The sequence below is a fragment of the Musca autumnalis genome, unplaced genomic scaffold (assembly GCF_047663935.1).
Source record: "Musca autumnalis isolate F117 unplaced genomic scaffold, ASM4766393v1 scaffold_3, whole genome shotgun sequence".
NCBI lineage: Eukaryota > Metazoa > Arthropoda > Insecta > Diptera > Muscidae > Musca > Musca autumnalis.
The window spans coordinates 67,792,402-67,818,337 of NW_027411866.1; the positions used below are offsets into that span (position 1 = coordinate 67,792,402).

Below are 25,936 nucleotides of genomic sequence, written 5' to 3' on the forward strand. Positions count from 1 at the left end.
TTGTTAACATTACTCTGTAATGGGTTACGTAATGACTAATGGATCCGAATTTTTGCTGGGATATTAAATGTTAACGCCATTTAATTAAAATTTACTGATTTATTGCAAAATCGTGGAATGATATATATGGGAGCTATATCCAATTCAGAACTGATTTTTGTCAAAATCGGTAAAACTGACAACATATCACATATTAAATTTGAAGGCTATTCTTTTAAAATAGACAGAGTTATAGCAAAATCGGGGAAAGATATACATATATGAGGTCTATATCCAATTCTGAACTGATATGGACCCAAGTTGGTATTTTTCATTCCTATGCCATCATAAGTACTTGTACAAAAATTTATCATCCTAGGTCAACTCTTTCTTTTTTATATTTTGCATCAAAATATGAGTGTTTTTGAGTTGTTCATTTGTTCTAACTATTTAAAAAAGGTCAAAGACAATAAACAAACCATAAAAAATATGTCTATTTGTGTGAAAAAGGTATAATTTATATGGGTATATGGGTATTTTTACCCATGTAATTTCAAACAATTTAAAAAGTGTTAAACGGACGGAACGGGTACAAAATTGTATATGGACACTCTCGGGCATCATTCTGTGAAAACGGAACTTTGTTCCAAGCTGTACCTTAAAAGTTCTAGTCCACTAAACTTGGAATTTCATCAAAATTTAATACTTAAGGAAAAATAAAATAGCTCACTTCGTGTAAACGCTACGGTAATTTATTAAAAATACTCTTAAACAATCCAATCCTACCTAACAAAAAAACAATGAACACGATATATGTTATAGTTTCTGAGAAATTGCTGTTTCTTTCTCCAGAAATTTGCAAAAATTACGGGAAACATTTTTCGTCTTTAGGATCACGCCACGCCCACACCTTCCAATATTTTGATACAATTTTTTGCTTTTCTTAGTTTCAATATGTTTACTATCGAATCCCATATAGAAATTAACAATCGGTGACAACAAAAAATGGGGGTTTTGACTAGGAAAAGCGATTTCTAAACCACTGTGCGATGAAAAAATAACAATTGAAACAATTCCACATGTAGTATGGACACTAGGGTTATGACTTTTTTACAACCTCATATCTCTCCCTGTATCATAGCGTGATGAGTTACAACATAAAATTACATAAAATCTTAATTATAAAGTGATTCGATAAAAAAAAAGCATCCAGAAATTTACAAAAATTACGTATTTTCCAAAATTGTGAAAACCTCGTCGTTTTTAGGGGCACACCACGCCCACACCTTCCAATATTTTGACGTAAGTTTTTGGTTTCCTTAGTTTCATTATGTTTACTATCGAGTCCTATATGGAAATTGACAATCGGTGACGACAAAAAATTGGGGTTTTGGCCAGGAAAATCGATTTCTGAACCACCGCGTGCCGTCTGTCTAGGCTATTAGTTAAAAACCATACAATGCAACAAAAGAATTTAAAACAATAACAAGTGAACTTAAAACTATAATATATTGTTTTAATTTTAGTAATATATTAATAAATTGAAATAATGGTAAAAGTAATATTTTTAAATATTAATTATCAGAAGACTTGCTAAATTATTTGTAGAGCTTCTGTCTATGACAACGTTTGGGTAAATTTGAATTTTATTCATCTTATTGAAATTAATATGAAACAATGGTATATCACAATTGTGAGTATATAACTATAAAAAGCTATTGAGATCAAATAAAAATCAAATTATTCGGTTTGCGTTAAAAGCTTAAAATTCGATTTTCGGTTAGTCGATTATTTGAGAGCGTTCTAAAAATCGACTTTCGATTATTCTTTAACATTCAAAAACCTATTATAATCGAATATAATCGACCTATAATAACACAGTACAACAAAATCGAACTATTTTTAAAATTACAAGAAACCCCGCACAGATTATGAAAGAGGACCGAAAAAAAGACGACACGTGTATCGGCGTTTTGAAAGTTTGCGTCGGAAAGTAACCTAAATAGGCGTCGTAAGTTCCGCCCATTTCTATAAGTTTTGAAATATTCGACATCAGATTCCTTGGAATCCTTGCATTTTAGGTATAAAGTGTCTTTGGCAATATTACTGACAACAATGCGGGGTATCTTTTTGTAAAAAAAATAACCCTCATGCGAGTCACCCTTTTTTTCAAAAACTTTTAAAAACTCCTTTGAAATGTGATCGTATCAGATCAAAATTATTTGTCATAAAATTTTACTATAGGTCCCCGAATACACCTAAACTCTAAATCGTACCTAAACGCCAGGAATCTGCCAAAAGTAAAATCGCGTTTTAGGATTAATGTTGTACTTTATCTGAGTTTATTAAACTTCATTCTAGATAGAAGACGTCAAAGACAAAAATAATCTCCATCAAATTTCAATATAAGTCGCCGAATAAATGAAATATGTATTTGCAATGTATATAAAGAAAATATATGGGGATTTCTGAGTGAAGTCGGACACTTTTTCAGGATGAGGTTTGTGATTTCCTTCTATTTTTGCTGTGGTGGCGCTGATTATTAGCAAAACATTTTAGTATATTTTCAGATTTTTTTTACTAACGGTTCCAGAGATATCGCGCCTTGAAAACGTCAAATTCTGTAAAAACTTCATGCAAATCAATACTCATAACTTCTTTAATTTGAAAAAAAATCTTTTTTTTATATGTTTTGTTGTTTTATCATCTATTAAATAAAAAATAGCAAAAAATTAAATTTAAAAAATTTAATATTTAATATTTAAAATCAATTTTTAAAGACGTTCGACCCCTTCGATTTTCTTTAAATTTGTTTGCCTTAAACTACCCCAGCAAAAAAAGTCCTCCCAAAATCATGGGTTTCGTAAGGGATTTTTGGCAGCCGTAACTACTCTCAAACCCCCTTTCTTCCCCATTATTTTTACAAGAGCATGTCGCACTCAGTTTGTAGTTATTTTATGACCACTAGAATAACTAGTTATTCTGTGGCCACTAGAAGTTGAAAAGTAATTTAAAAAAAATCTATTTTTAGACAGTTGATGTAGAGAATTTGTTTTTAATTTCATCACACATCTTACTTTCATTTTACTTTATTTAATTCGCTGTCTGCCCGAATTGAACCCACGAACCCTCTGATTTCTAGCCAAAGACACTACACACTATGCCACGTACACGAATATTAAGGGTTGCTTAAGAACTTAAATGTGCAGTGCACATGTGCACCATGTGCATGTGAACTGTTATTTTTTAATTAAAAAAAAAAACTCGCGTGCCGACGGTGAGCGTTGAACACACAACCCTAGGATTAATTGTCGGACACACACTCACCGTGCCACCGTCGTCATTACTTAGTGAGGAGTAAAGTAAGTACGTTTACCTTGTAAATTTTTTAAGAAGTAACCCATTACTTTTCAGATTACTCGTAATGCGAAAAGAAGCTTGTTTACATTACTTTGTAAAGGGTTACGTAATGACTTCCGGATCCAAATTTTTGCTGGGTACGTTCAACTACAAAAATTTTAAGTCCTATGTGGTAATGGGGTTCGGACGATTACTATTTTTTCTGAATTTTTTAAAATTTGTCAATTAAATTTTCCCTTAATACCTTTGTGCAAAATTTATTATTTTATTAAAAAAAAATTAAAAGTTTCATTTATAAATATTCGTTTTGATTTTATACTTATGAATTTATCTCAAACATCTTAAAAACTGCGTCATTTTTCGATTTTGAAAATGCATCAGCGAAAATTCCATCAAAGCCTACTGTTCATTTTTTTCTATTTTGTATGATAAAGACGTTCGACCCCTTCGATTTTCTTTAAATTTGTTTGCCTTAAACTACGGTTCCAGAGATATCGCGCCTTAAATAAGTCAAATTCTGTAAAAACTACATGCAAAGAAATATTCATAACTTCTTTATTATTGGTCCAATTTGAAAAAATCTTTTCTTGTATGCTTTGTTGTTTTATCAGCTATTAAATCAAAAATAGCAAAAAAATTTGCACAGTGGGCTTGGATGCTATTTTCGCGATTTAATATTTAAAATCAATTTTTAAAGATGTTCGACCCCTTCGATTTTCTTTAAATTTTTTTTGTATTAAACCAAGTTAATTACAAAAATTTTAAGTCCTATGTGGTAATGGGGTTTGGGCGACTACTATTTTTTCTGAATTTTTTAAAATTTGTCAATTCAATTTTCCCTTAATACCTTTGTGCAAAATTTATTATTTTATTAAAAAAATTAAAACTTTCATTTATAAATATTTGTTTTGATTTTATACTTATGAATTTATCTCAAACATCATAAAAACTGGGTCCTTTTTCGATTTTGAAAATGCATCAGCGAAAATTCCATCAAAGCCTACTGTTTATTTTTTTTCTATTTTTTTATGATAAATATATAATATATAATGATAAATATGTACTCTTAGCTTCAAAAATACAGGAAATAAAAATTTTGGACAAAGGCATTAAGGAAAAATTGTATTGACAAATTTTAAAAAATTCAGAAAAAATAGTATTCGTCCGAACCCAATTACCACATAGGACTTAAAATTTTTGTAATTAACTTGGTTTAATACAAAAAAAATTTAAAGAAAATCGAAGGGGTCGAACATCTTTAAAAATTGATTTTAAATATTAAATCGCGAAAATAGCATCCAAGCCCACTGTGCAAATTTTTTTGCTATTTTTGATTTAATAGCTGATAAAACAACAAAGCATACAAGAAAAGATTTTTTCAAATTGGACCAATAATAAAGAAGTTATGAATATTTCTTTGCATGTAGTTTTTACAGAATTTGACTTATTTAAGGCGCGATATCTCTGGAACCGTTAGTCAACAAAATGTACTAAAATGTTTTGCTAATGAGCAGAATCACCACAGCAAAAAATAAAGGAAATCAAAAACCTCATCTTGAAAAAGTGTCCGATTTCACTCAGAAATCCCCATATACATACATCAAGTTTGCCAACAAAACACCCAAATATTTTTTGAATAAATTTGTTTTGTTCTTTTTTCGAGTTGATGCATGAAAGTAACATGAAATTTACTTCTAGACGAAAGATGTTAAAAGAAGAAATATCCTACACAAAATTTCATTGTAATCCCTAGAACAAACTAGATATCTAAGTAAATACTTTGTTAAGAAAATTACGTTACAAAATTAGATATTATAGGTAGAAATTATTTGTTAAACTTTTAGACTCTTAATTAAAATTTGTTCCATACTGAGTCAAAATCTCCCTAATCAAATTTCATTATGAGTCTTTGAACAAAAGAAATTTGTAGCTATAATATTTAACATCTCCAGAAGCTTTTGCTTTTTATATATGATTTAGGACCATATTCTACCGTTTTTATTCTCATATTCGTTATCTGCGGTCACAAAATATATTTTATTGATGTTTTTTGATAATAAATTCTTTCAGAAGAGTATGTGTGCTCGATCCAAACTGTTTTTGAAATATCTATGATGAATATATATAGGGAAAATATTGATAACCCAGATCGCACTTTGAAAAATTACGTATTTTAGTACTATAAACTAAAATAACGTCATCAGGATATGTGAAAATGCGAGGATAGTCTACGGCTATTGTCCAGTGAATATATATCTGACATACGAGTCCTAACATCAAGGGTTTTGGAATGGTCCTAAATACTCTAATGATGATGATTATGACAAATAATTTTGTAGAATATTTTGATCTGATACGATCACATATTAAAGGAGTTTTTAAACGCTTTTGAAAAAAGAGACCAAAAAGACCGGTTTAGTGACTCGCATGAGGGTTAATTTTTTTCATAAAAATATACCCGGAACTGTTGTCAGTAATATTTGCAAAGACACTTTATACCTAAAATGCAATGATTAAGAGGAATCTGATGTCGAATATTTCCAAACCTGTAGAAATGGGCGGAACTTGCCACGCCTATTTAGGTTACTTCCCGACGTAAACTTTCAAAACGCCGATACACTTGTCTTCTTTTTTTCGGTCCTCTTTCATAATCTGGCCGAATTATCTTGTAATTATTTTTTGTCTTGTACAGTGTAATAGACTACGACTAATGGTAGATTACGAATAATAGTTGACTACGTCATTTGAATGTCGATTAAGAAGAATCGATTATCCGGTTTTCGCACAGTCAATAGTCGACTACGACTTTTAGAAATTTTATGTCTAATAATAGATTAATCGATTAACCGAAATCGATTTTAGAGTCTTGCAAAAGGCGTGATTAAGAAGCACCATGCCCTTGTAAAAATCATGACTTCTTTCACATAATAAAAAGTGAATAGACAACTTAGCTGGGTAATTAAAATAAATTATTTATTTCCAAAAAATATTATAAACGTAAAAGTTGCTAAAATGTGAAATTTTATGAAATAAATTCAATTCGGACATTTTCAAAATGTGAAGAACTATGCACTTTTTATGAATTTCCGTCGACTGCTTCAAAAAAAGCTATGCAATCACTATTTCAATCACCAGCAAAAATTCGGATCCGTTAGTCATTATGTAACCCATTACAAAGTAATGTAAACGAAAATAACTACTTAAATTACTCCTTATTAAGTTATGAGTACGGTGGCACAGAGCTAGTGTGTCCGACTACAAGTCAGAGTGTTGTGTGTTCGACGCTCACCGCCGGCCGGGTACTTTTTGTTAAAAAAACAATGAACACTTGGTGGTGCACATGTAAGCATTGAAACAACCCTTAATGTTCGTGTGCGTGGCCTAGTATGTAGTGTGTTCGGGTACAAAGCAGAAGTTCGTGTGTTCAAATCTAGTAAGGGGTGAAATAAAATAAATATATGAAATGTGTCGAAATTGAAAACAAATTCCAACTAAACTGTTCTAAAAATAAAAAAATATTTTTTATCATATACCTTATTTTTCAACTTCCAGTGGTCGTAATATAACTAGTTATTCTGGTGGTCATAGAATAACTAGTAATTCAGTGCGACATGCCCTTGTTAAAATAATGGGTTAGTAGGGGGATTTGTAAGTGGTTACGGCTGCCAAAAATCCTTTACAAAACCCATTATTTTAGGAGATTTTTTTTTGCTGGGTTATAGAACAACATCGAATAAATTTTGCTGCGTATTTTATAAATTAACTCAAGTTTACATAAACTTTTTACTACACCTTTTTCAGATGTAATTCGAATTATTAATACAATTACAAATAAAATAATTCGAATTACAAATGAAATAATTCGAATTACAAATAGAATAATTCGAATTACAAGTAGAATAATTCGAATGACAAATGGAATTATTCGAATTACAAATGAAATTTTACGAATTACAAATAGAATTCTCGAATTACAAATGCAATGTTACGAATTACAAGTAAAATGTTTCGAATTACATCTGTAAAAGGTGTAGAAAAGTGTTACTTGATGTAAGCATACAACTGATATGAGAGCAGTTCACAAATTTTTCTTTTAAAATTAAAGAAACAGACCAATGAAACGAGGCATCTCATAGAATTATTATATGTTGTGTTTGTTTCATTATTTTACATTTATATTATGACTAATTATTTTGCATGTTCATTTATTAAATATGCTTGTTTGACATTTACTTATTTGCAACAGTGTAATTGAAGATCATGTTTTAATAATTTTTACTCAATCATAACTTTATTGGAATAATTGGAATTTTATGTTCACTCATTACAAGAATTGTTTACAGTTACTCTTTTACTTAATTGTGTTTGCTCCTAAAAATCTAATATAAGCAGTAACTCATCTTGTAATTTGCGATTCTATGACTTGCTGTCGAACAATAAACATCACTTAAAATTAATATTAACCAAAGCGGTTTTATTTTGACAGCCCATGTGGCAAAATAATAAAATAAACCCTTATAAATCATATTAATCCTGTGCGTAGGCGAACTTGTGCTTTGACACTGTTCTTGCCTCGTACAAACATAAGAAAATATTATATTTAGTGGACAGCTTGGACATTAAGTCTGGCTTTGACCCTAAATATTAATAATAAAACTATATTAAAAGGAGTCTCATCCCCTTCAATGGCGCCCAACGAAAAAAATCCGCAAAAAAAAAATATTAATAAAATTGTTTGTTTTGTTTTAGTTGAAGATTCAATCATATGATTTTTCAAGTCTGGAGTTTCCCCCATTGGCTTAACTTCATCACTTTCCTTTTTGCAGAGAAAAATGTTTACAAAACGCACTGACAGCTTGCAAAATTTACTGATCGCTACCAATATCATGATTTCATCCCGGCGAAGGGAATTATCAATTGGCTTTTCAGTTTTTGAAATGATGATTTTTTAGAGAAAACCTGAACTCTTTAAGCATCGAGTATTCTCATGTTAATGAGAATGATGCTCACTTTTCGGCTTTCCCAAAAAAAACACCAGAACAAAATATTTGCAAGCTGACAGCACGATTCAACTAAGAAATCATCGATTTCTGTTAAGTTGAAATAACATCAACACAGTTACCTATGAGTATGTCGTTGGAATTTTATTTACAAAATTCCGTTTTGCGCGAGCCTTCGCCGTTTTTTGTTTGTTTTGTTTTAGTTGAAGATTCAATCATATGATTTTTCAAGTCTGGAGTTTCCCCCATTGGCTTAACTTCATCACTTTCCTTTTTGCAGAGAAAAATGTTTACAAAACGCACTGACAGCTTGCAAAATTTACTGATCGCTACCAATATCATGATTTCATCCCGGCGAAGGGAATTATCAATTGGCTTTTCAGTTTTTGAAATGATGATTTTTTAGAGAAAACCTGAACTCTTTAAGCATCGAGTATTCTCATGTTAATGAGAATGATGCTCACTTTTCGGCTTTCCCAAAAAAAACACCAGAACAAAATATTTGCAAGCTGACAGCACGATTCAACTAAGAAATCATCGATTTCTGTTAAGTTGAAATAACATCAACACAGTTACCTATGAGTATGTCGTTGGAATTTTATTTACAAAATTCTCTGCAAAAAGGAAAGTGATGAAGTTAAGCCAATGGGGGAAACTCCAGACTTGAAAAATCATATGATTGAATCTTCAACTAAAACAAAACAAACAAAAAACGGCGAAGGCTCGCGCAAAACGGAATTTTGTAAATAAAATTCCAACGACATACTCATAGGTAACTGTGTTGATGTTATTTCAACTTAACAGAAATCGATGATTTCTTAGTTGAATCGTGCTGTCAGCTTGCAAATATTTTGTTCTGGTGTTTTTTTTTGGGAAAGCCGAAAAGTGAGCATCATTCTCATTAACATGAGAATACTCGATGCTTAAAGAGTTCAGGTTTTCTCTAAAAAATCATCATTTCAAAAACTGAAAAGCCAATTGATAATTCCCTTCGCCGGGATGAAATCATGATATTGGTAGCGATCAGTAAATTTTGCAAGCTGTCAGTGCGTTTTGTAAACATTTTTCTCTGCAAAAAGGAAAGTGATGAAGTTAAGCCAATGGGGGAAACTCCAGACTTGAAAAATCATATGATTGAATCTTCAACTAAAACAAAACAAACAAAAAACGGCGAAGGCTCGCGCAAAACGGAATTTTGTAAATAAAATTCCAACGACATACTCATAGGTAACTGTGTTGATGTTATTTCAACTTAACAGAAATCGATGATTTCTTAGTTGAATCGTGCTGTCAGCTTGCAAATATTTTGTTCTGGTGTTTTTTTTTGGGAAAGCCGAAAAGTGAGCATCATTCTCATTAACATGAGAATACTCGATGCTTAAAGAGTTCAGGTTTTCTCTAAAAAATCATCATTTCAAAAACTGAAAAGCCAATTGATAATTCCCTTCGCCGGGATGAAATCATGATATTGGTAGCGATCAGTAAATTTTGCAAGCTGTCAGTGCGTTTTGTAAACATTTTTCTCTGCAAAAAGGAAAGTGATGAAGTTAAGCCAATGGGGGAAACTCCAGACTTGAAAAATCATATGATTGAATCTTCAACTAAAACAAAACAAACAAAAAAACGGCGAAGGCTCGCGCAAAACGGAATTTTGTAAATAAAATTCCAACGACATACTCATAGGTAACTGTGTTGATGTTATTTCAACTTAACAGAAATCGATGATTTCTTAGTTGAATCGTGCTGTCAGCTTGCAAATATTTTGTTCTGGTGTTTTTTTTGGGAAAGCCGAAAAGTGAGCATCATTCTCATTAACATGAGAATACTCGATGCTTAAAGAGTTCAGGTTTTCTCTAAAAAATCATCATTTCAAAAACTGAAAAGCCAATTGATAATTCCCTTCGCCGGGATGAAATCATGATATTGGTAGCGATCAGTAAATTTTGCAAGCTGTCAGTGCGTTTTGTAAACATTTTTCTCTGCAAAAAGGAAAGTGATGAAGTTAAGCCAATGGGGGAAACTCCAGACTTGAAAAATCATATTAATAAAATTTTAAAAATTTGGAACCTGTACAACGAAAAAAACCAACAACATTTATCCAAAATTTGCAAATTTGCCCAAAAAAATTGCTGACTGAGGAGACACGTCATATTCATCATTGCTTGGAGCTGACGACTGCGTTACCGTTGTCTCCACCAAATTGTTGTTGTGATAAAAATATTTCTCACCGTCCCAAGTGGGAGTTGCGAAAGTGTGTTATAGTTGTTGTTGCTTTGGTATAGTTGTTGCTGTGATCAATAGTCACAGTTGGAGCTAATGAAGTGTGTTGTTGTTGTATCATCCAAATTCTTGTTTCGTACTCTACGCACGTTGTTGTTGCTGCATTGGTTAATACATGTAAAGAGATTGAGTGATAATTCGTCGTGATCACATTGTTATGCTTATTCGCTCATAGAGTAGAGAGTCAATATATTTTTGTTCTCCTCAATATTGAGTGGTAATCAAAAGGGAATACTATAGTGTACTCAGGAAGAGCACTGGAAAATTAATTTCTCTTCACCAATAATAATTGAGAACATATTGGAATATTTCTGTACTCACTCTCAACATACAAAAACTCTCCACGAATCACCGATCTTACTAATTACAGTGTGACCTTCAAACATTTTCACACAAATAAAATTGATGCAAAAACTTAGTTTTCAAACATAAAAAGTACAGTTTCAAAATGCGTAGAAGTCCACGTTTTACACCAAAAACATCACAAAATGCACATGTAGCTCAGAACCCGTTAGATAACCGTACTTCTGCCGAAGACCAGTCTACAAATTCTGATGTAAATTCTCCAAATGGTAATAGACCTATTTCTGCATTGCCAAACATGGATGATTTACTTAGCTATTCTGCACAACATCCAATTACTCCACAGGTTTCTGGGAGTTTACCACAAAATATTATGTCACAGATGTCTGGTAATAACTCTGCCCCAAATAGCTCAGTAAATATTACCCTAACGCAAGGCCAATTTATGGACCTTTTAGGAGGTTTAAACGTTAGGCAGGAACCGAAGTCGACGTTCGTCAATTGTAGTGCCCGTTTTAATGGTGGTAGGAATTCCAGTAAGGTTGATGATTTCATTGCCACAATATTGGTTTACAAAGACGCACAAAATGTTTCCGATGTCCTAGCTCTAACAAGCTTTCCCCTTTTGCTTGAGGGATATGCTTCAACATGGTGGCAAGGTGTTAAAAACGAAGCCAAGACATTTGATATGGCAATAGATTTGCTGAGAAAAGCTTTCTCACCCCCTAAGCCTGACTGGAGAATATTTTCCGAGCAGTCAAGAAAAACAAAAGTCATATGAATCCACAGACTCATTTGTTTGCAAGAAACGCCGCTTATTTGCCCAATTATCTGAAAAATTGTCAGAAAATACAATGCTAAATATGGTTTTCTCACAACTTAACATCTCCATTAGGGAAAAGATAGCAAGAGATAGTATTACTTCTTTCCAAGATTTGCTACAAAAAGCCAGGGAGATAGAAATGTTAATAATGGAGAACAAAGAGCCAAAATCTGACCAGATAAAATATGCAACAAATCAATATTTGGAACATAATGACAAATCTTTAATTCGCTGCTCATTCTGCAGGAAAAAGAATCACACGTCTGAGACGTGTTATAAAAAACTTGAAGCTGATAGGAAGAAACAGCCAAAAGTACAAGAAACCACTTTAAACTGCTATGGCTGCGGTGCCGCCGGCTATTATAGGTCAAATTGCCCGAATTGCAATAAAAATAACCCTCTAAATAGCCCGGACAAAATTGATTTTAATGCAGTCGATACCAGTACAGTTGGAAGGAATGTGCCCACAGTCAATTTAAATATTAACGGCCTTAAAGGTGAAGCCTACTTTGATACAGCCGCACGTACAAGCGTTGCAGGATATACATTGTTCCACAAATTAAAGAAAATGGGACATGAGTTTCAAGAGGTGAAAGCTGAAATTATTATGGCTGATGGTATACCCCGAGAAGAAGTTGTTTATTCAACAATTGTTAAGATTATGATTGGTAAACGCTTTAAGCGTATTCGTTTCATTTGTTTGCCTTGGGCCAAAAGCAACAGAACATTAATAGGAATAGATTTCCTCGAACAAGCAGGAATCGTTCTTGATTTAGCCCAAAGGATTTGGCACTTTAAAGACGACCCAAAAACAATATTTGAATTTAAAATGAACGAACCTAAATTAATTAAATCAATACCACTCACACAAGCTAATATTATGGAACATAATGCTACTGATACATTTTTGAGTTGGTTTGAAAATTCTAATACATTACCAAAAGATGGAAAATCTACACCGAAGAATTCAGATATTTCCACAGTTTATGATTATTCGCCCGGTGGAATCAACAAGATTTTTGAAGGAAGTATTCCGCGAGATTCGTCTATGATCTCGGAATCCAATTTATTTCCACCCTTAAAACGAGTTAAATGGAATAAAAATACTGATAAAAATCAGTTATCGATTCAACTAAATGCTCTTGATTTCAAATTGCGAGAAAATGAAGGAAGAAATTTAGATGAAGAAAAAAGAAAGAAATTAGAAAACTTACTGGAAGAAATGAAATATGTTTTTGAGGAAAATTCAGAACCAATCCCACAGGTGGAACATTTTATTGATACCGGAGATCACAGACCAATTTCATGCCCTCCATATCGTATTTCTCCAAAGATGAAAGAAAAGCTTAAGGTAGAAATAACTGATATGTGAAGAAAAATATTATTCAAGAGGAAGAATCTCCATGGGCGTTTCCGTAGTTCTTATTCCTAAAAGACAGGAGAAGTTCGAGTCTGTGTAGATTATCGCCGCTTAAATGCGATCACTACAACAGACAAGTATCCTCTCCCCAGAATGGAGGATTTGTTACATGCTGCCAAAGCCTCATCATTTATGTCAACAATCGACTTGAAGTCTGGATATTGGCAAATCAAAATGGCTGACAGAGATAAAATAAAAACAGCATTTACAACACCCTTTGGTATCTACGTATTCAACAGGATGCCATTTGGATTAAAAAACGCGCCAGCAACATTTCAACGGCTAGTGGATAAATTTCGAAATGGTCTTCCTCAAATAACAATTTTAGCATATTTATATGATATAATCATATGCTCCAAAGATTTTGATTCACATATCAATGATTTACGCAAAACATTTGAAAGAATAAAAACATTAAATCTGCAACTTAATAGAGATAAATGTAATTTTTGTAAACCTCAAGTTAAATACTTAGGTCATATTTTAACTGAAAACGGCTTAAAGCCGGACCCTGAAAAAACAACTGCAATCTTACAAAGATTACATCCAAAGAACTTAAAGCAGTTGATTTCGTTTTTACAAACATGTTCATGGTATCGTCGTTTTATACCAAATTTCGCTGAAATTTCCAAACCATTGTCAAATTTAACTAAGAAAAATGTACAATGGAAATGGACAGATACAGAAAATGAAGCTTTCATAAAATTAAAAACGCTTCTTGCATCACCGCCGATCCTTCAACAAATTAATGAATCTGAGCCATTCCTATTGAAAACCGACGCTAGTAATTATGCGCTCGGAGCTGTTTTACTCCAGGGGGAGAAAGAAAAGGAACACCCTATTGAGTACGCCAGCCGACTTTTGTTGCCAGCAGAACGAAATTATTCTACAACAGAAAGAGAGGCATTAGCAGTCGTTTGGGCAGTTGAAAAGTTTCGCGGCTACATCGAGGGATCTGATAAATTTGTGCTAACAGATCACCAACCATTAAAGTGGCTCTTTAGCTTAAAATTGCCTACAGGACGTTTAGCCAGATGGGCATTAGAACTACAGTCCTTTAACATAAAATTTGGATATACTCCATGACGACAAAACGTCGTAGCAGACACTCTGTCGAGGCCACCATGCCCCAAAAAAACACACGTCGATGAATCCTGCGAGTGTTTTTCCATATACATTGATTTTCCACAACAAGGTGCTGCAGAAATAAGAAAATCTCAGCTTGAAGATGAGAAAATAAAAACAATAATCAACGCATTTGAAAATGACGGTGAAGATGTTTCTATTTACACCAATAAAGGATACCTTATGCTAGATGGAATTTTATACCGATATTGTTCCGAACAAAATAGGGAAAATGGGCAGTTGGTACTGCCAAAATCTATGCGTAATAAAATATTACACCGGTTTCATGATGATCCAACAGCAGGACATTATGGCGTTGAAAGAACAATCAATCGAATTTCTCCACATTACTATTGGAAAGGCATGAGAGCTGATATTGCAAACTATGTGAAAAAATGCGATCAATGTCAACGTTATAAATCGACAAATTTGAAACCACAAGGATTATATCGTACAGTATCAAGTAATCAACGTTTTGAAGTTGTGGCGATAGATCTTGTTGGTCCACTCCCACGAACTGGATCCTAATAATGGAAGATATTTGTAGTCGTTGGGTAGAGTTATTTGCGTTGAGAGAAGCTATTGCTGAAAAATGTGCGATGATAATTTTAAATGAATTAATTTTACGATATGGCGTTCCAAGACGTATTCATACGGACAACGGAAGTCAATTTATATCCGCAATAATGCAGAAACTCACTTATTGTTTGGGTATTGATCAAACATTTACCCCGGTTTATCACCCTCAGGCAAATCCGGTGGAAAGAAAAAACAGAGATTTGAAAACCCAGTTATCCATATATGTTGGAAAAGATCATACCACATGGGATACAAAACTACCTATGATTAGATTTGCTATGAATACAGCTATGTGTGGGAGTACAGGATACACACCCGCATATATTACATTTGGACGTGAACTTAGAAGTCCAATGGAAGCTCACCACGATCTGAAATCCATCATTGTTTCAGAAAACTTCATTCCACAAATAACGCCACATTTGAAAAAGATGGCAGATATTTTGAAAAACGCGAAAGAAACTGAAGAAAAGATGCAAACCAGAAATCAAATATACTCCGATTTGAAACGAAGACCTAATGTCAACTATACTATTGGAGATAAAGTTTTGGTAGCGACGCATATTCTGAGCAATAAAAATGATAATTTGACTTCTAAATTTGTACCTCGTCGTGATGGACCTTATACAATAATAGAGAAGAATGGAACATGTTTCACGGTTGCATCAGAAGATAATCCTGATATTCCCTTAGGAACATATCATGCATCAGATCTCACTCCATATCAAGGATCTACAGATATACCGATATATCCGTTGAGAAAGCGTGGACGTCCTAAAACCGGAAACAACGATGCAAGTACAACAAGAAATACAACACAGATAATCGAAAATACACACACAATACCAAATGTGAATCAACACACTAAAAATTTCCAAGTAACCAACACACTTACATCTGCTGAAGAAGATATTACTACCAATGCAGAAAATAAAACGGTTCTTCGGCCAAGACAAATGAAGAAATAGATCCTGCCACATCATCGGGACGATCTCAGCGGCAGAGGGGGAGGCTGTAACGAGGCATCTCATAGAATTATTATATGTTGTGTTTGTTTCATTATTTTACATTTATATTATGACTAATTATTTTGCTTGTTCATTTAATTAATATGCTTGTTTGACATTTACTTATTTGCAACAGTGTAATTGAAGATCATGTTTTAATAATTTTTACTCAATCATAACTTTATTGGAATAATTGGAATTTTATGTTCACTCATTACAAGAATTGTTCTCAGTTACTCTTTTACTTAATTGTGTTTGCTCCTAAAAATCTAATATAAGCAGTAACTCATCTTGTAATTTGCGATTCTATGACTTGCTGTCGAACAATAAACATCACTTAAAATTAATATTAACCAAAGCGGTTTTATTTTGACAGCCCATGTGGCAAAATAATATAATAAACCCTTATAAATCATATTAATCCTGTGCGTAGGCGAACTTGTGCTTTGACACTGTTCTTGCCTCGTACAAACATAAGAAAATATTATATTTAGTGGACAGCTTGGACATTAAGTCTGGCTTTGACCCTAAACATTAATAATAAAACTATATTAAAAGGAGTCTCATCCCCTCCACCAATTATAATATTATAAAAATATGATAGAATTTCTCTTTACTTATCTTAATTAATTTCTACTTATCTTAATATAATTCTTTTTTCTTATCTTAATATAATAGAACTTCAGTCAGAGTCAACAGATACTAACGTGTCGATTAGTGAGTCACAGCCAAAAGAGGACTCAAATGGTTTTATTAAACCTGAATATGGACAATCACAGCACAAAGCTTCTAGAGTAAAGAGGGCGACTGTAGTTGGAAACCCCATGTTCTCATCCACTGTGGAAGATGATAACGACGAAGATGAATGTTTAAGTCTAGATGATCTCGATATGGACTACGAACAAATTATGCATTATTTTGACAACTTAAAGGTAAGAAAAAGTATTTTATGTAAAAACAAAAAGTTAAAGTTTTCAAATTAATTTCTATCAATTATTTTTACTAAACTCCGAGAAAACAAGTTTTCCGTTGTTCGAAAAAAATTCTCATACCGAATTGAACCAATGCAGCATTGTTTAGTAGAAGGACATATACGGCAATTGACACATATGTTACAATTTAATATATCATATTTATGTCACATATGAATCTGTTTAGGTACAGAAAATATGTGTTATTTTTCGTTTTATTTGTTAAAATTTCGCATTTATTTATACAATTATTTTGTTTTTTTTTTTTTTGGGTTTATAGTTTGTAATTTTGACGCTTAACCCATTTAAAGCCACTGGTCGTTTAAACGCCAGCAAAAAATTTGCACAAAAATACAGGTAAAAAACAGTTAGATACGGGTTTTGCTGTGGAGTTTTTTGTATTTTCTAATTGTTTGCTCATATGTCTTTCCTTCCCCGTTCATAAATTGACATTTGACCTTCGCAATTTTTCGCGGTTCGGTCACAAAAATAACCGTGAAGTGATTTTTTGATTTTTTTACAATGGAAAACACTTAAGTAGATAAGTTACACTTATACAAAGCAGAGATTAGTTAGAAAAGATGTGAAAGTATTATTCTAAAAACATAAATTTTGAATACAAAGCAAGAAATTGTCTGTATAACACTGCAAAGTTAGCTGTCCGTTTAAACGGACCGTGGCAAAATCCACTACCGTAAATATGTATGGGAAATTGGTGTTTTTTACAATTATGGATAAAGTAAACATGCCGTTCTTTAGGGCGTACGATGGAAAATATTTTATAAAATGATGAAGATAGAGAATATCTTTAAAAATATAGTCGGACCTCGATTATCCGTGATGGTCAGGACCGGAGGCATTACGGATAATCGATTTTCCCGGATAATGGAGGCAATGCGTTTACGCAGTTTTTGAACATATTCTTTAAGTAAAAATGACATAATATTGTACAATAATATGAAAATCTGAAATTTTTATTAAATTCTTTACGGTAATCCACCATATTTTAGAAGGATACATAATATAATCATGATCAGATTCATCTGAATGGACTTTGTGCCATGGTTTTTGTGATACCAAAAATACAAAAATTGTGTAATACGGGAGAATTTCCAGTTTTCGTTTGTTTACCTTCTGTTTGCTTAATCAGATTAATTAGAAAGTGTGTTATTACTCCCGGGCAATGAAGTTTATAACGAAAAATAGAAGAAATGGAAAAAATTCTAACTTTTCTTTTCTATCACGGATAATGGAGGTTCCCGGATAATCGATTCACGGATAATCGAGGTTCAACTGTATAAAAGAGTTGGCTTTGTGCGTACGACTAAAAATCATGTTTACTTTATACATATTTGTACAAAACACCAATTTCCCATACAAATTTACGGTAGTGGATTTTGCCACTGTCCGTTTTAACGGACACCCGATTCCGGAGAAATTATAAGTTTTAAGAAAAAAAGTTATTTCTTAAAAAATGCTTAGAAATGAGAATAAAACTGAAAAAGTTTAAATCTTCCCAAAAAAATCTGGCGCTAAGTGGGTTAATTACAGCAAAAATTAAAAAGGTAAAAGATTTCAAAATGGCTTTTGGTGATTATCCAGCTGAATACAACCCCAAGCTACATGGTCCTTATGGCCCAGCTCGCTATTACGGCAAAGCTGATGTACCATTCGGTCAAGTAAAATTGGGTGAATTGGGATCTTTGTTCAGTCGCCGCAACAAGACCCCAAATGCCATTGCTGGTGCCTTCAGTCGTGCCTGTTGGCGTTGGAATCACAAATACGTTCAATCCAAACGTGCTGGTATTGCTCCCTTCTTCCAACTCACAGCCGTTGCCATGACATTCTTCTATGTCATCAACTACGGCAAGTTGAAGCACCACAGCAGAGTGAGGCAGAGAAAATTTTTGGGTCTCTCTTGTGCTCTCAATGAGCGTAAATTTGTTGTTGTTCACAACGTGTTAGCATCTACACAGGCTGTGAGCGATAACAAATTTACGCTCACTTAGAGCACATGGGCTCTCTTGTGAGTCACAATGCCTCCTCCTGCACCACAGAAACTACAAACACCATTAAACGGTACTCCCAGAGAACTTTGTTGTAACACAGATATGTCCCACGTTTAACATGGGCGCTAAGAAGAGTTCTGAGAGTTTGTCTTGCATTGTGTTATTCCGAATAATTGTCCTCAGCTGATCGTATTCAAAAAAAAAAATAGGTTTAAAACAAAAATTCTTATAGAAGAAAAATAATTAAAAGAAACCCAAATAAAAAAAAATCAATTGTCACACAATTATTTACAGAAAACACATTTTACATATCGTCGGTGTCATGCTTAATTGTTCAGACGCCTTTTTTGACTTTTTGAGATACAGGTTGTTTTCGGCATGCTCTTTCAGAAATTTTGATCGGCGTGGTCCTATCTGATCTCACGGGTTTTTCAGACATTATATTAATATTCTAATAACCTACATGTCTAAAAACATATTGCAAAAATCAGAACTTTAATTTTTATTTAGAAGTTTTAAATTCATTGAGGCAAAAATGGGAAATTTTTTTGTCACTTTCTTCCATCCCAGCAAAAAAAGTCATTATCAAGTAATGACTTTATTCAGTAAATTTTGGCCGTAGCAACTACTTACAAATTGACTATGGGGATGTCATAGGAAGGAAGTATTTCCTTAAGTATGTTTTTAATTACATATTTAACCACATACCGGTAGTCAAAAAAAAGCAAGCATATGTTCTATTTTTAGAGCAATTGAGTTGAATTATATTCAAATTCACCACTCCACATTTTTTTGTTTTTTTCTTTTTATAACCTACACCACAATGTGGAAAGGGTATTATAAGTTTGTTTTTTTTCCGAAAATTCATGTAACACCGCGAAATAATCGTCGTTCGATCCACCTCATTGGATCTCATCATTTCCCTTGTTTCTTGTTTGTTAATATTCTCCAAGTTATTTTTCAATAACTTCTTTAACAAAAAACTTTTTATACCCAAACATCAATGGTCAGCTCGAAGTATAAAGTTGAACAAAGAAAAAACTTCAATGAGAAGTTTTTCTTTGGCAACCTAACACAATCCCGACGAAAATGTTTGCGAAACAAACCAAACCTTTTTCCACTGCTATGTGTCGTTGATTTCGACGAATGCACATAACAAAATGTCGTTGGTAGATTATCGCAGCTAACCATACAAACGGTGCACATTGGGGCAAGACTCCAAAAAAACGAAAATTAATTAAGGGAAGCATTTTGGTGATCCAATGTTAATATTTTTCGAATGTTTACACCTCAACCAATATAACGGAACACATTTTTGGTGCAAATTAAGGGGTTAGGGAGGTATATTCGAAGACCTCACAAATGGGTACCATAAAAACTATGAAGTGTTTTTACGGTTTGCATACATTTCTTATTTGATTAATCTAAAAACTTCTAATGTGATTAATTTATATTTAGCAAACAGCAAAACAAACAATTTTAAAGCTAGGTAAATATTTTATTGTAGCTGCCATACAAGAGTATTTTCGAGGATCTTGACCACATTTTTTAGTATATTTATCATCGTGCGAAAATTTGTCAATATAGGTCAATATTTTGGTATAACTCCAATATAGAGGTACAGGCAAACTTGGGGGTTTTTCGAACATTTTAGGCATATATTGCAACTAAACTGGCTCAAACTGTTAACTGTGCATTTTGAAGGGATTGAAAATATCTTTTTCAAACATTATCTCCATATTTTCTCGTTTTGGAATAACCTTCATATAAAAACTTTTTAACTCTAAATAGGAGAAAATGAGTACATTTTAAAATAATTTTTAATATGTTTTTAAACTTCTTTTGACATAAATCTATTTTTTTAAGATTCTGATATCTACCTGAAGTTCACGATTCCATTCTAAAATGGTCACTTTTTTATGGTGCTCTTCAAATTATTAAAAATTCTTTAGCTTTATCACAGTGTAACTGTAGAAGTATACAATATATGATCTTGAGATTTTGGTTAGAGACTTAGAATTTTGTACCATATTACCATGTAACGACAGTTATACCAAAAACTGAATTTAATTTTTTGAATTAATCTCCATTTTTTCGCGATTTCACCCCTTGTGCTTCGCCATAATTTCATAGAAATATAGTGCTTATAACATAAGCTTTGTTCCTTTACTTTTTTAATGGTAAGGGTGGTAAAAGAGAAAAGTGTCAAAATTGCTCTCTCATGAACATTTTTACCAGAAAAGTAAAGGAACGGAAAAATTGTAGGTCTGGCAGCAATGTCGAAAAGAAACATAAAAAATCAATTTTCGTCTTTTATTTCACAGTTTTTAATTTAGTTTTATCAGCGTTCGACTTTTTCTTTTGTTTTCGTCAAACAAAAGACGAAAAATCAGTTCTGCCATTTTTTACCTGCAGAAATTTTGCTGGTAGCCTGTGGTAGAAGAGAAAGCCATTTTTGCTCTCTCTCCACTCTCACTCTCTTAAAAATTGCTTCCAGTTTTGCCACTTTTCGGGGTTAAGGAACGCTTTGCAGCTTAAAAATGGTAACAAATGGTAAAAATTGTAACCTCAGGTAAGTAAAGGAACACAGCTATAATGGTGGACGTGTACACATTGTCTTATAAGGTGAACATAGACATTAAACCAAAACACGGCATACTGTACAACAATAACAGGGAAAATTAAGACAAAAACCCAAAATGCAAAAATTAGACCCAAGGCTATTTCCACCATTTCTGACATAACTCAAAATGCGCAAGCAAGACGCAAGTTTTGTTTGCGCAATATCAAAGACAACAATCAAGAGAAAAATACAAAAAAATTTCTCACGACCTTCTCGACACTCTTTTTTTATACTCCAATACATATCAAAATTATGCAAAATCTGGACACATTTTGACGAATTTTTCAAACACATTTCTGCAAGACTTTTTCAGAACAATTTTTTCTAAAATATTAAAAATTACCTATGTTTAAATATACATTTTGAAAATGCTAAGTTTATGTAGGCGAACAATGCAAAACTTTTTCCACTAATAAATTAGTTGTTTTAAAATAATAAAACAACATCAATGGGATTAAGCCAGACTATTTTGAAAAAAACAAAATTGTATTAGCTATCCCAATTAAAAACGACGCCACCAATGTTCTATTTGAGAAACACTGGCACCGTTTGTATGGTTGGCAGCGACAAGCTACCAACGACATTTTGTTATGCGCATTCGTCGAAATTCAACGACACATAGCAGTGGAAAAGGGTTTGGTTTGTTTTGCAAACACTTTCGTCGGAGTTGTGCTTTGTTGCCAAAGAAAAACTTCTCATTGAAGTTTTGCTTTGTTCACCTTTATACTTCGAGCTGACGATTGATGTTTGGGTATAAAAAGTTTCTTGTTGAAGAAGTTATTGAAAAATAACTTCGGTGGAGAATATCCACAAATAAGAAACAAGGGAACTGATGAGATCCAGTGGCGTGGATCGAAACTAGTCTTCCCTGCCTTACCCCTTGGCGAACAATGCCAAACTTTTTCCACTAATAAATTAGTTCTTTTAAAATAATGAAACAACAACAATGGGATTAAGCCAGATAATTTTGAAAAAAAAAAAAACAAAATTGTATAGCTATCCCAATTAAAAACGACGCCATCAATGTTCTATTTAACGATAATCGTGAAATATTTAGAGGGTGAAATGGATCAAAAACAAAATTTTTGTCCAATTTTGTAGCGGCTCTGTAGGTCGCAATGGTAGTATGATCGACGCGAAATTTTTTGGAAGGCGGTCTCTTGCCCTTTCCATAGATGCCAAATGTAGGATGGAATTGCTTTGGTTACCAAAAGTTCGAATGAAACACTTTAGTTAATGTTAAATTCAATAGTTCACAGTTTATTTATTATTTATTTTAGGTTCATTGATTAATATTAAGTGAAACAAAACATATTTACACAAAGTTAATATTTCACAAACTTCAAGTTCATACTTTTAACTTCTTCAATTTTAAATTCAAATAATTATTGTAACTTCTAAAATTTCTAAGTGTTTAACTTCTAATACTTCGCTGAGGAGAACAACTACATCGTAAGTGATTTTCTTCTAGGCGACTTCACTGAGGAGAGCAACTGCAGTGAATGTCATTTTTCTTAGTTTGTCGCTAGTCATTTAACTTTTTGTGAAGTTCGCTTTCCTCAATGAGCTGTGTTCACTAATTTGTTTCTTCTGTTGCGCTGTGTTCAGTGTGTGTCTTTAATTAAGTCGTGTGTCGTACGTCTGCTGTGTTCATTTAGTACATTTAGCAAGAAAGTGGGGCGCGTAATTGTAGTGGCTGTGTTACCCATTCCTACATTCGGCCATCCTGACCTACATTCGCCCTCGAATGGAGAACCCAAGGCTTCATGTACTTACACCCCTTAGTACAAAGCTTTAAACGTTCATAGGCGTCTATCTCCTGCACGACGTACGTTCCACTCTTACGGCCTATTTTACCGTCTACCTTTCCCACTACGTGTCTTCTACAGACCTTTCTTTTTCCTCGTGCATTAAATATGTTCTTCTTATCCTCTTGTGGTGGGCAACTTCGTGTTTTATCAAATTCAAGTTATTAGTAAAATCTTCAATTCTCGTATCTTTTCCAATAAACTTCTGAAATGATATTATGTTTGAATCATTCCTAGGTTTTTCTATAGGATTAGTAACATCTTCCTTTACAGTTCTTTTATATTTACCATCATACTCCGAGTAATCCTGCTCTTCAAATTTACTTCCCTTTGCCTTGCCCGATTTTCGATTCACCCTGAAATTTTTCGCTCTTTTCTGGGCCTCGTCAAAACTGGAAATGGTAGACACTTGCAAAACATTTGTGAACTCATTTTTTAACTCCGAATTAGGATTGATGTCCTTGGAACTTAATGCTTTGTTCACAACTGTCTTGCCACTCTTACCTCTACTCTTGAATCTAATGCGCTTAGAATCAACAACCATATCAACCTTTCCAAAAATATTATTTCCTATTATTACAGGGTAAATGATGTCACACTTCTCGACTACGTGGAACGTGATCTCTAACCTGCAATTATCAATCGTGGTTTGCGTTTTAAAATTTCCTCGTGTGCTAATACTCTTACCACCTATTCCTCTAAGAGACTTCATATTATCATCTATTTTCACGTTGTCCAAAATACCAACTGCATCTCGACGGATAAGACTAACATCACTTCCTGTGTCAATCATGGCTGAAAACTTATTGCCAAAAATCTCAATATCTTTAAACATCCTGTGGGAAGTCTTTGGAATGTTCTCGTACACTATATGGACTTCATCTCTTTTATTTGGGCTGGTCTTAACATCTTTTACCTTACCCATCTCTTCTACCTTACACTCAAAGGATTTGTGACCAAAACCCTTGCACTTAAAGCACTTGGTGTCTGGGAGTATGCCTTCTATGAAATATGTAATCAAACTTTCATCGTCTAGGTTAATGGGAGTAGCAATCTCCATTAAGCTATAGAGATACTGACGCAAGCTTTCGTTATGTTTCTTTTTCCGGCTTGATAATTTCCTATGCACATCGACTGAAGAACGTGTTACCCCAAATTCCTTTTTTAACGACTGCTTAACGACTGCTAACATAAATTTTAGGCGCCCCTGTCAACAGTTGTTTCCCGTATATGAACTTTCTTAGGTTATCCCAAACTACTGTACATGCGCAGTCCTCAAACTCCTTTAGCCATTGCTCAATACTTGGTAATTCATCCCCACTGAAACGAGAGACTGAATCTTGAATGTCCCTTAACGTGAATATAGGTATACTATGCCCGAAACCTGACGCTGCCTCCCCATAGTCAGATCCATTGTCATCCGGATTGGAATGACCGTAATGTTCAAGGAGCCGGGCCTGCAGTTCAACCTTATTTCCACTTTTTGCCAAATTCAGTTCTCCTAGTTTGTCCCTCAGGCCTTCAACAGTCAGTTTTTCCACGTTCTTTTTGTCAATTTTGTACCTCGTCTCTAGTAGCTTTACACACAAAATAAAAATTAAATTCAAGTTCTATTGTTTTAAAATAAACATAAATACAGTTAAATAATACTAAATTATGACAAACTTCTCTTCTCAAAAATAACAAACAATACTTCTCAACGCACAAGCATATTATTATTTCTCAATGAACTGACTATCTTCTAAAAATTCAATGTGTTTAATTCTAATGTTTACATCTAAACATACGTATCGTCAATATTCAGCATCTGTTTACCAACCAGCTCCACATTACTGCATACAAGTTCTGGATTTGAAAAATTCTTCTTCACCTCTCTTGTTGTTGTTGTTTGAGCACACTCAGATTGAAAATTTTCTTCAGTTCGGCTTGTTGTTGTTGGTTGCGCACAGGCAGCATTAATATGTTTGTTGTATTCCTATCGCGCGTTGTTCTTATGCATTCACACTGCACTCATTGTTGTTGTTGTCTTAATGGGCATCAAGCAACGGTTGAGTTGGACGCGCACAAGTAACATTTTGTTGTATTGTTTTTGCTCACACAGTTTTGTTATTGTAATTCTTCTTTTTGGTGCAATGATCATTGCAATTTTTTGGCCGTCAAAAATGATCATTCATTGGGCAATTCTAAAAGTTCACTTGCACTCAAAGTGTCTTTTTCCCACAAGTACCCTTTGTTGTTGTATTGTCTTCTTTCTAATGATCATTAGCAAATGTTTCTTCATCATATGTTGATCATTAGCCACACTTTTCACAGTTATTCAATTAGCTTATTACGTCCACTTAAATTTTTGATATTCTTCAAATTAAATTTTTTGTTACACACCACACAAAATGTCTCTTTTTACATTTTTTGACATCGATTTTTTGTTCTTCAAGTATTACATTTCACTCAGAGTTTTTGTTTCACTTCATTAATTCGAACTGGTCGAGCCCCCAAATATGTAGGATGGTGTGGTTACCAAAAGTTCGAATGAAACACTTTAGTTAATGTTAAATTCAATAGTTCACAGTTTATTTATTATTTATTTTAGGTTCATTGATTAATATTAAGTGAAACAAAACATATTTACATATTTACACAAAGTTAATA

General features: G+C 33.2%; 2 protein-coding genes across 2 annotated transcripts in view; both read left to right on the plus strand.

The window, feature by feature from the left end:
• The window catches only part of dtn (transmembrane protein 132C dtn), a 444,998-nt gene that overhangs the window by 353,612 nt on the left and 65,450 nt on the right, over nucleotides 1-25,936 (plus strand). Inside the window, exon 16 of the mRNA XM_073979456.1 lies at nucleotides 16,555-16,808. Coding sequence (XP_073835557.1) covers nucleotides 16,555-16,808 — 254 coding nt within the window. The remainder of the gene's footprint in view (nucleotides 1-16,554; nucleotides 16,809-25,936) is intronic.
• LOC141400052 (putative ATP synthase subunit f, mitochondrial) lies at nucleotides 17,137-24,884 on the plus strand. Its single transcript, XM_073979457.1, has one exon. The coding sequence runs from the start codon at nucleotides 18,332-18,334 to the stop codon at nucleotides 18,854-18,856; it is 525 nt and encodes a 174-aa protein (XP_073835558.1). The 5' UTR covers nucleotides 17,137-18,331; the 3' UTR covers nucleotides 18,857-24,884.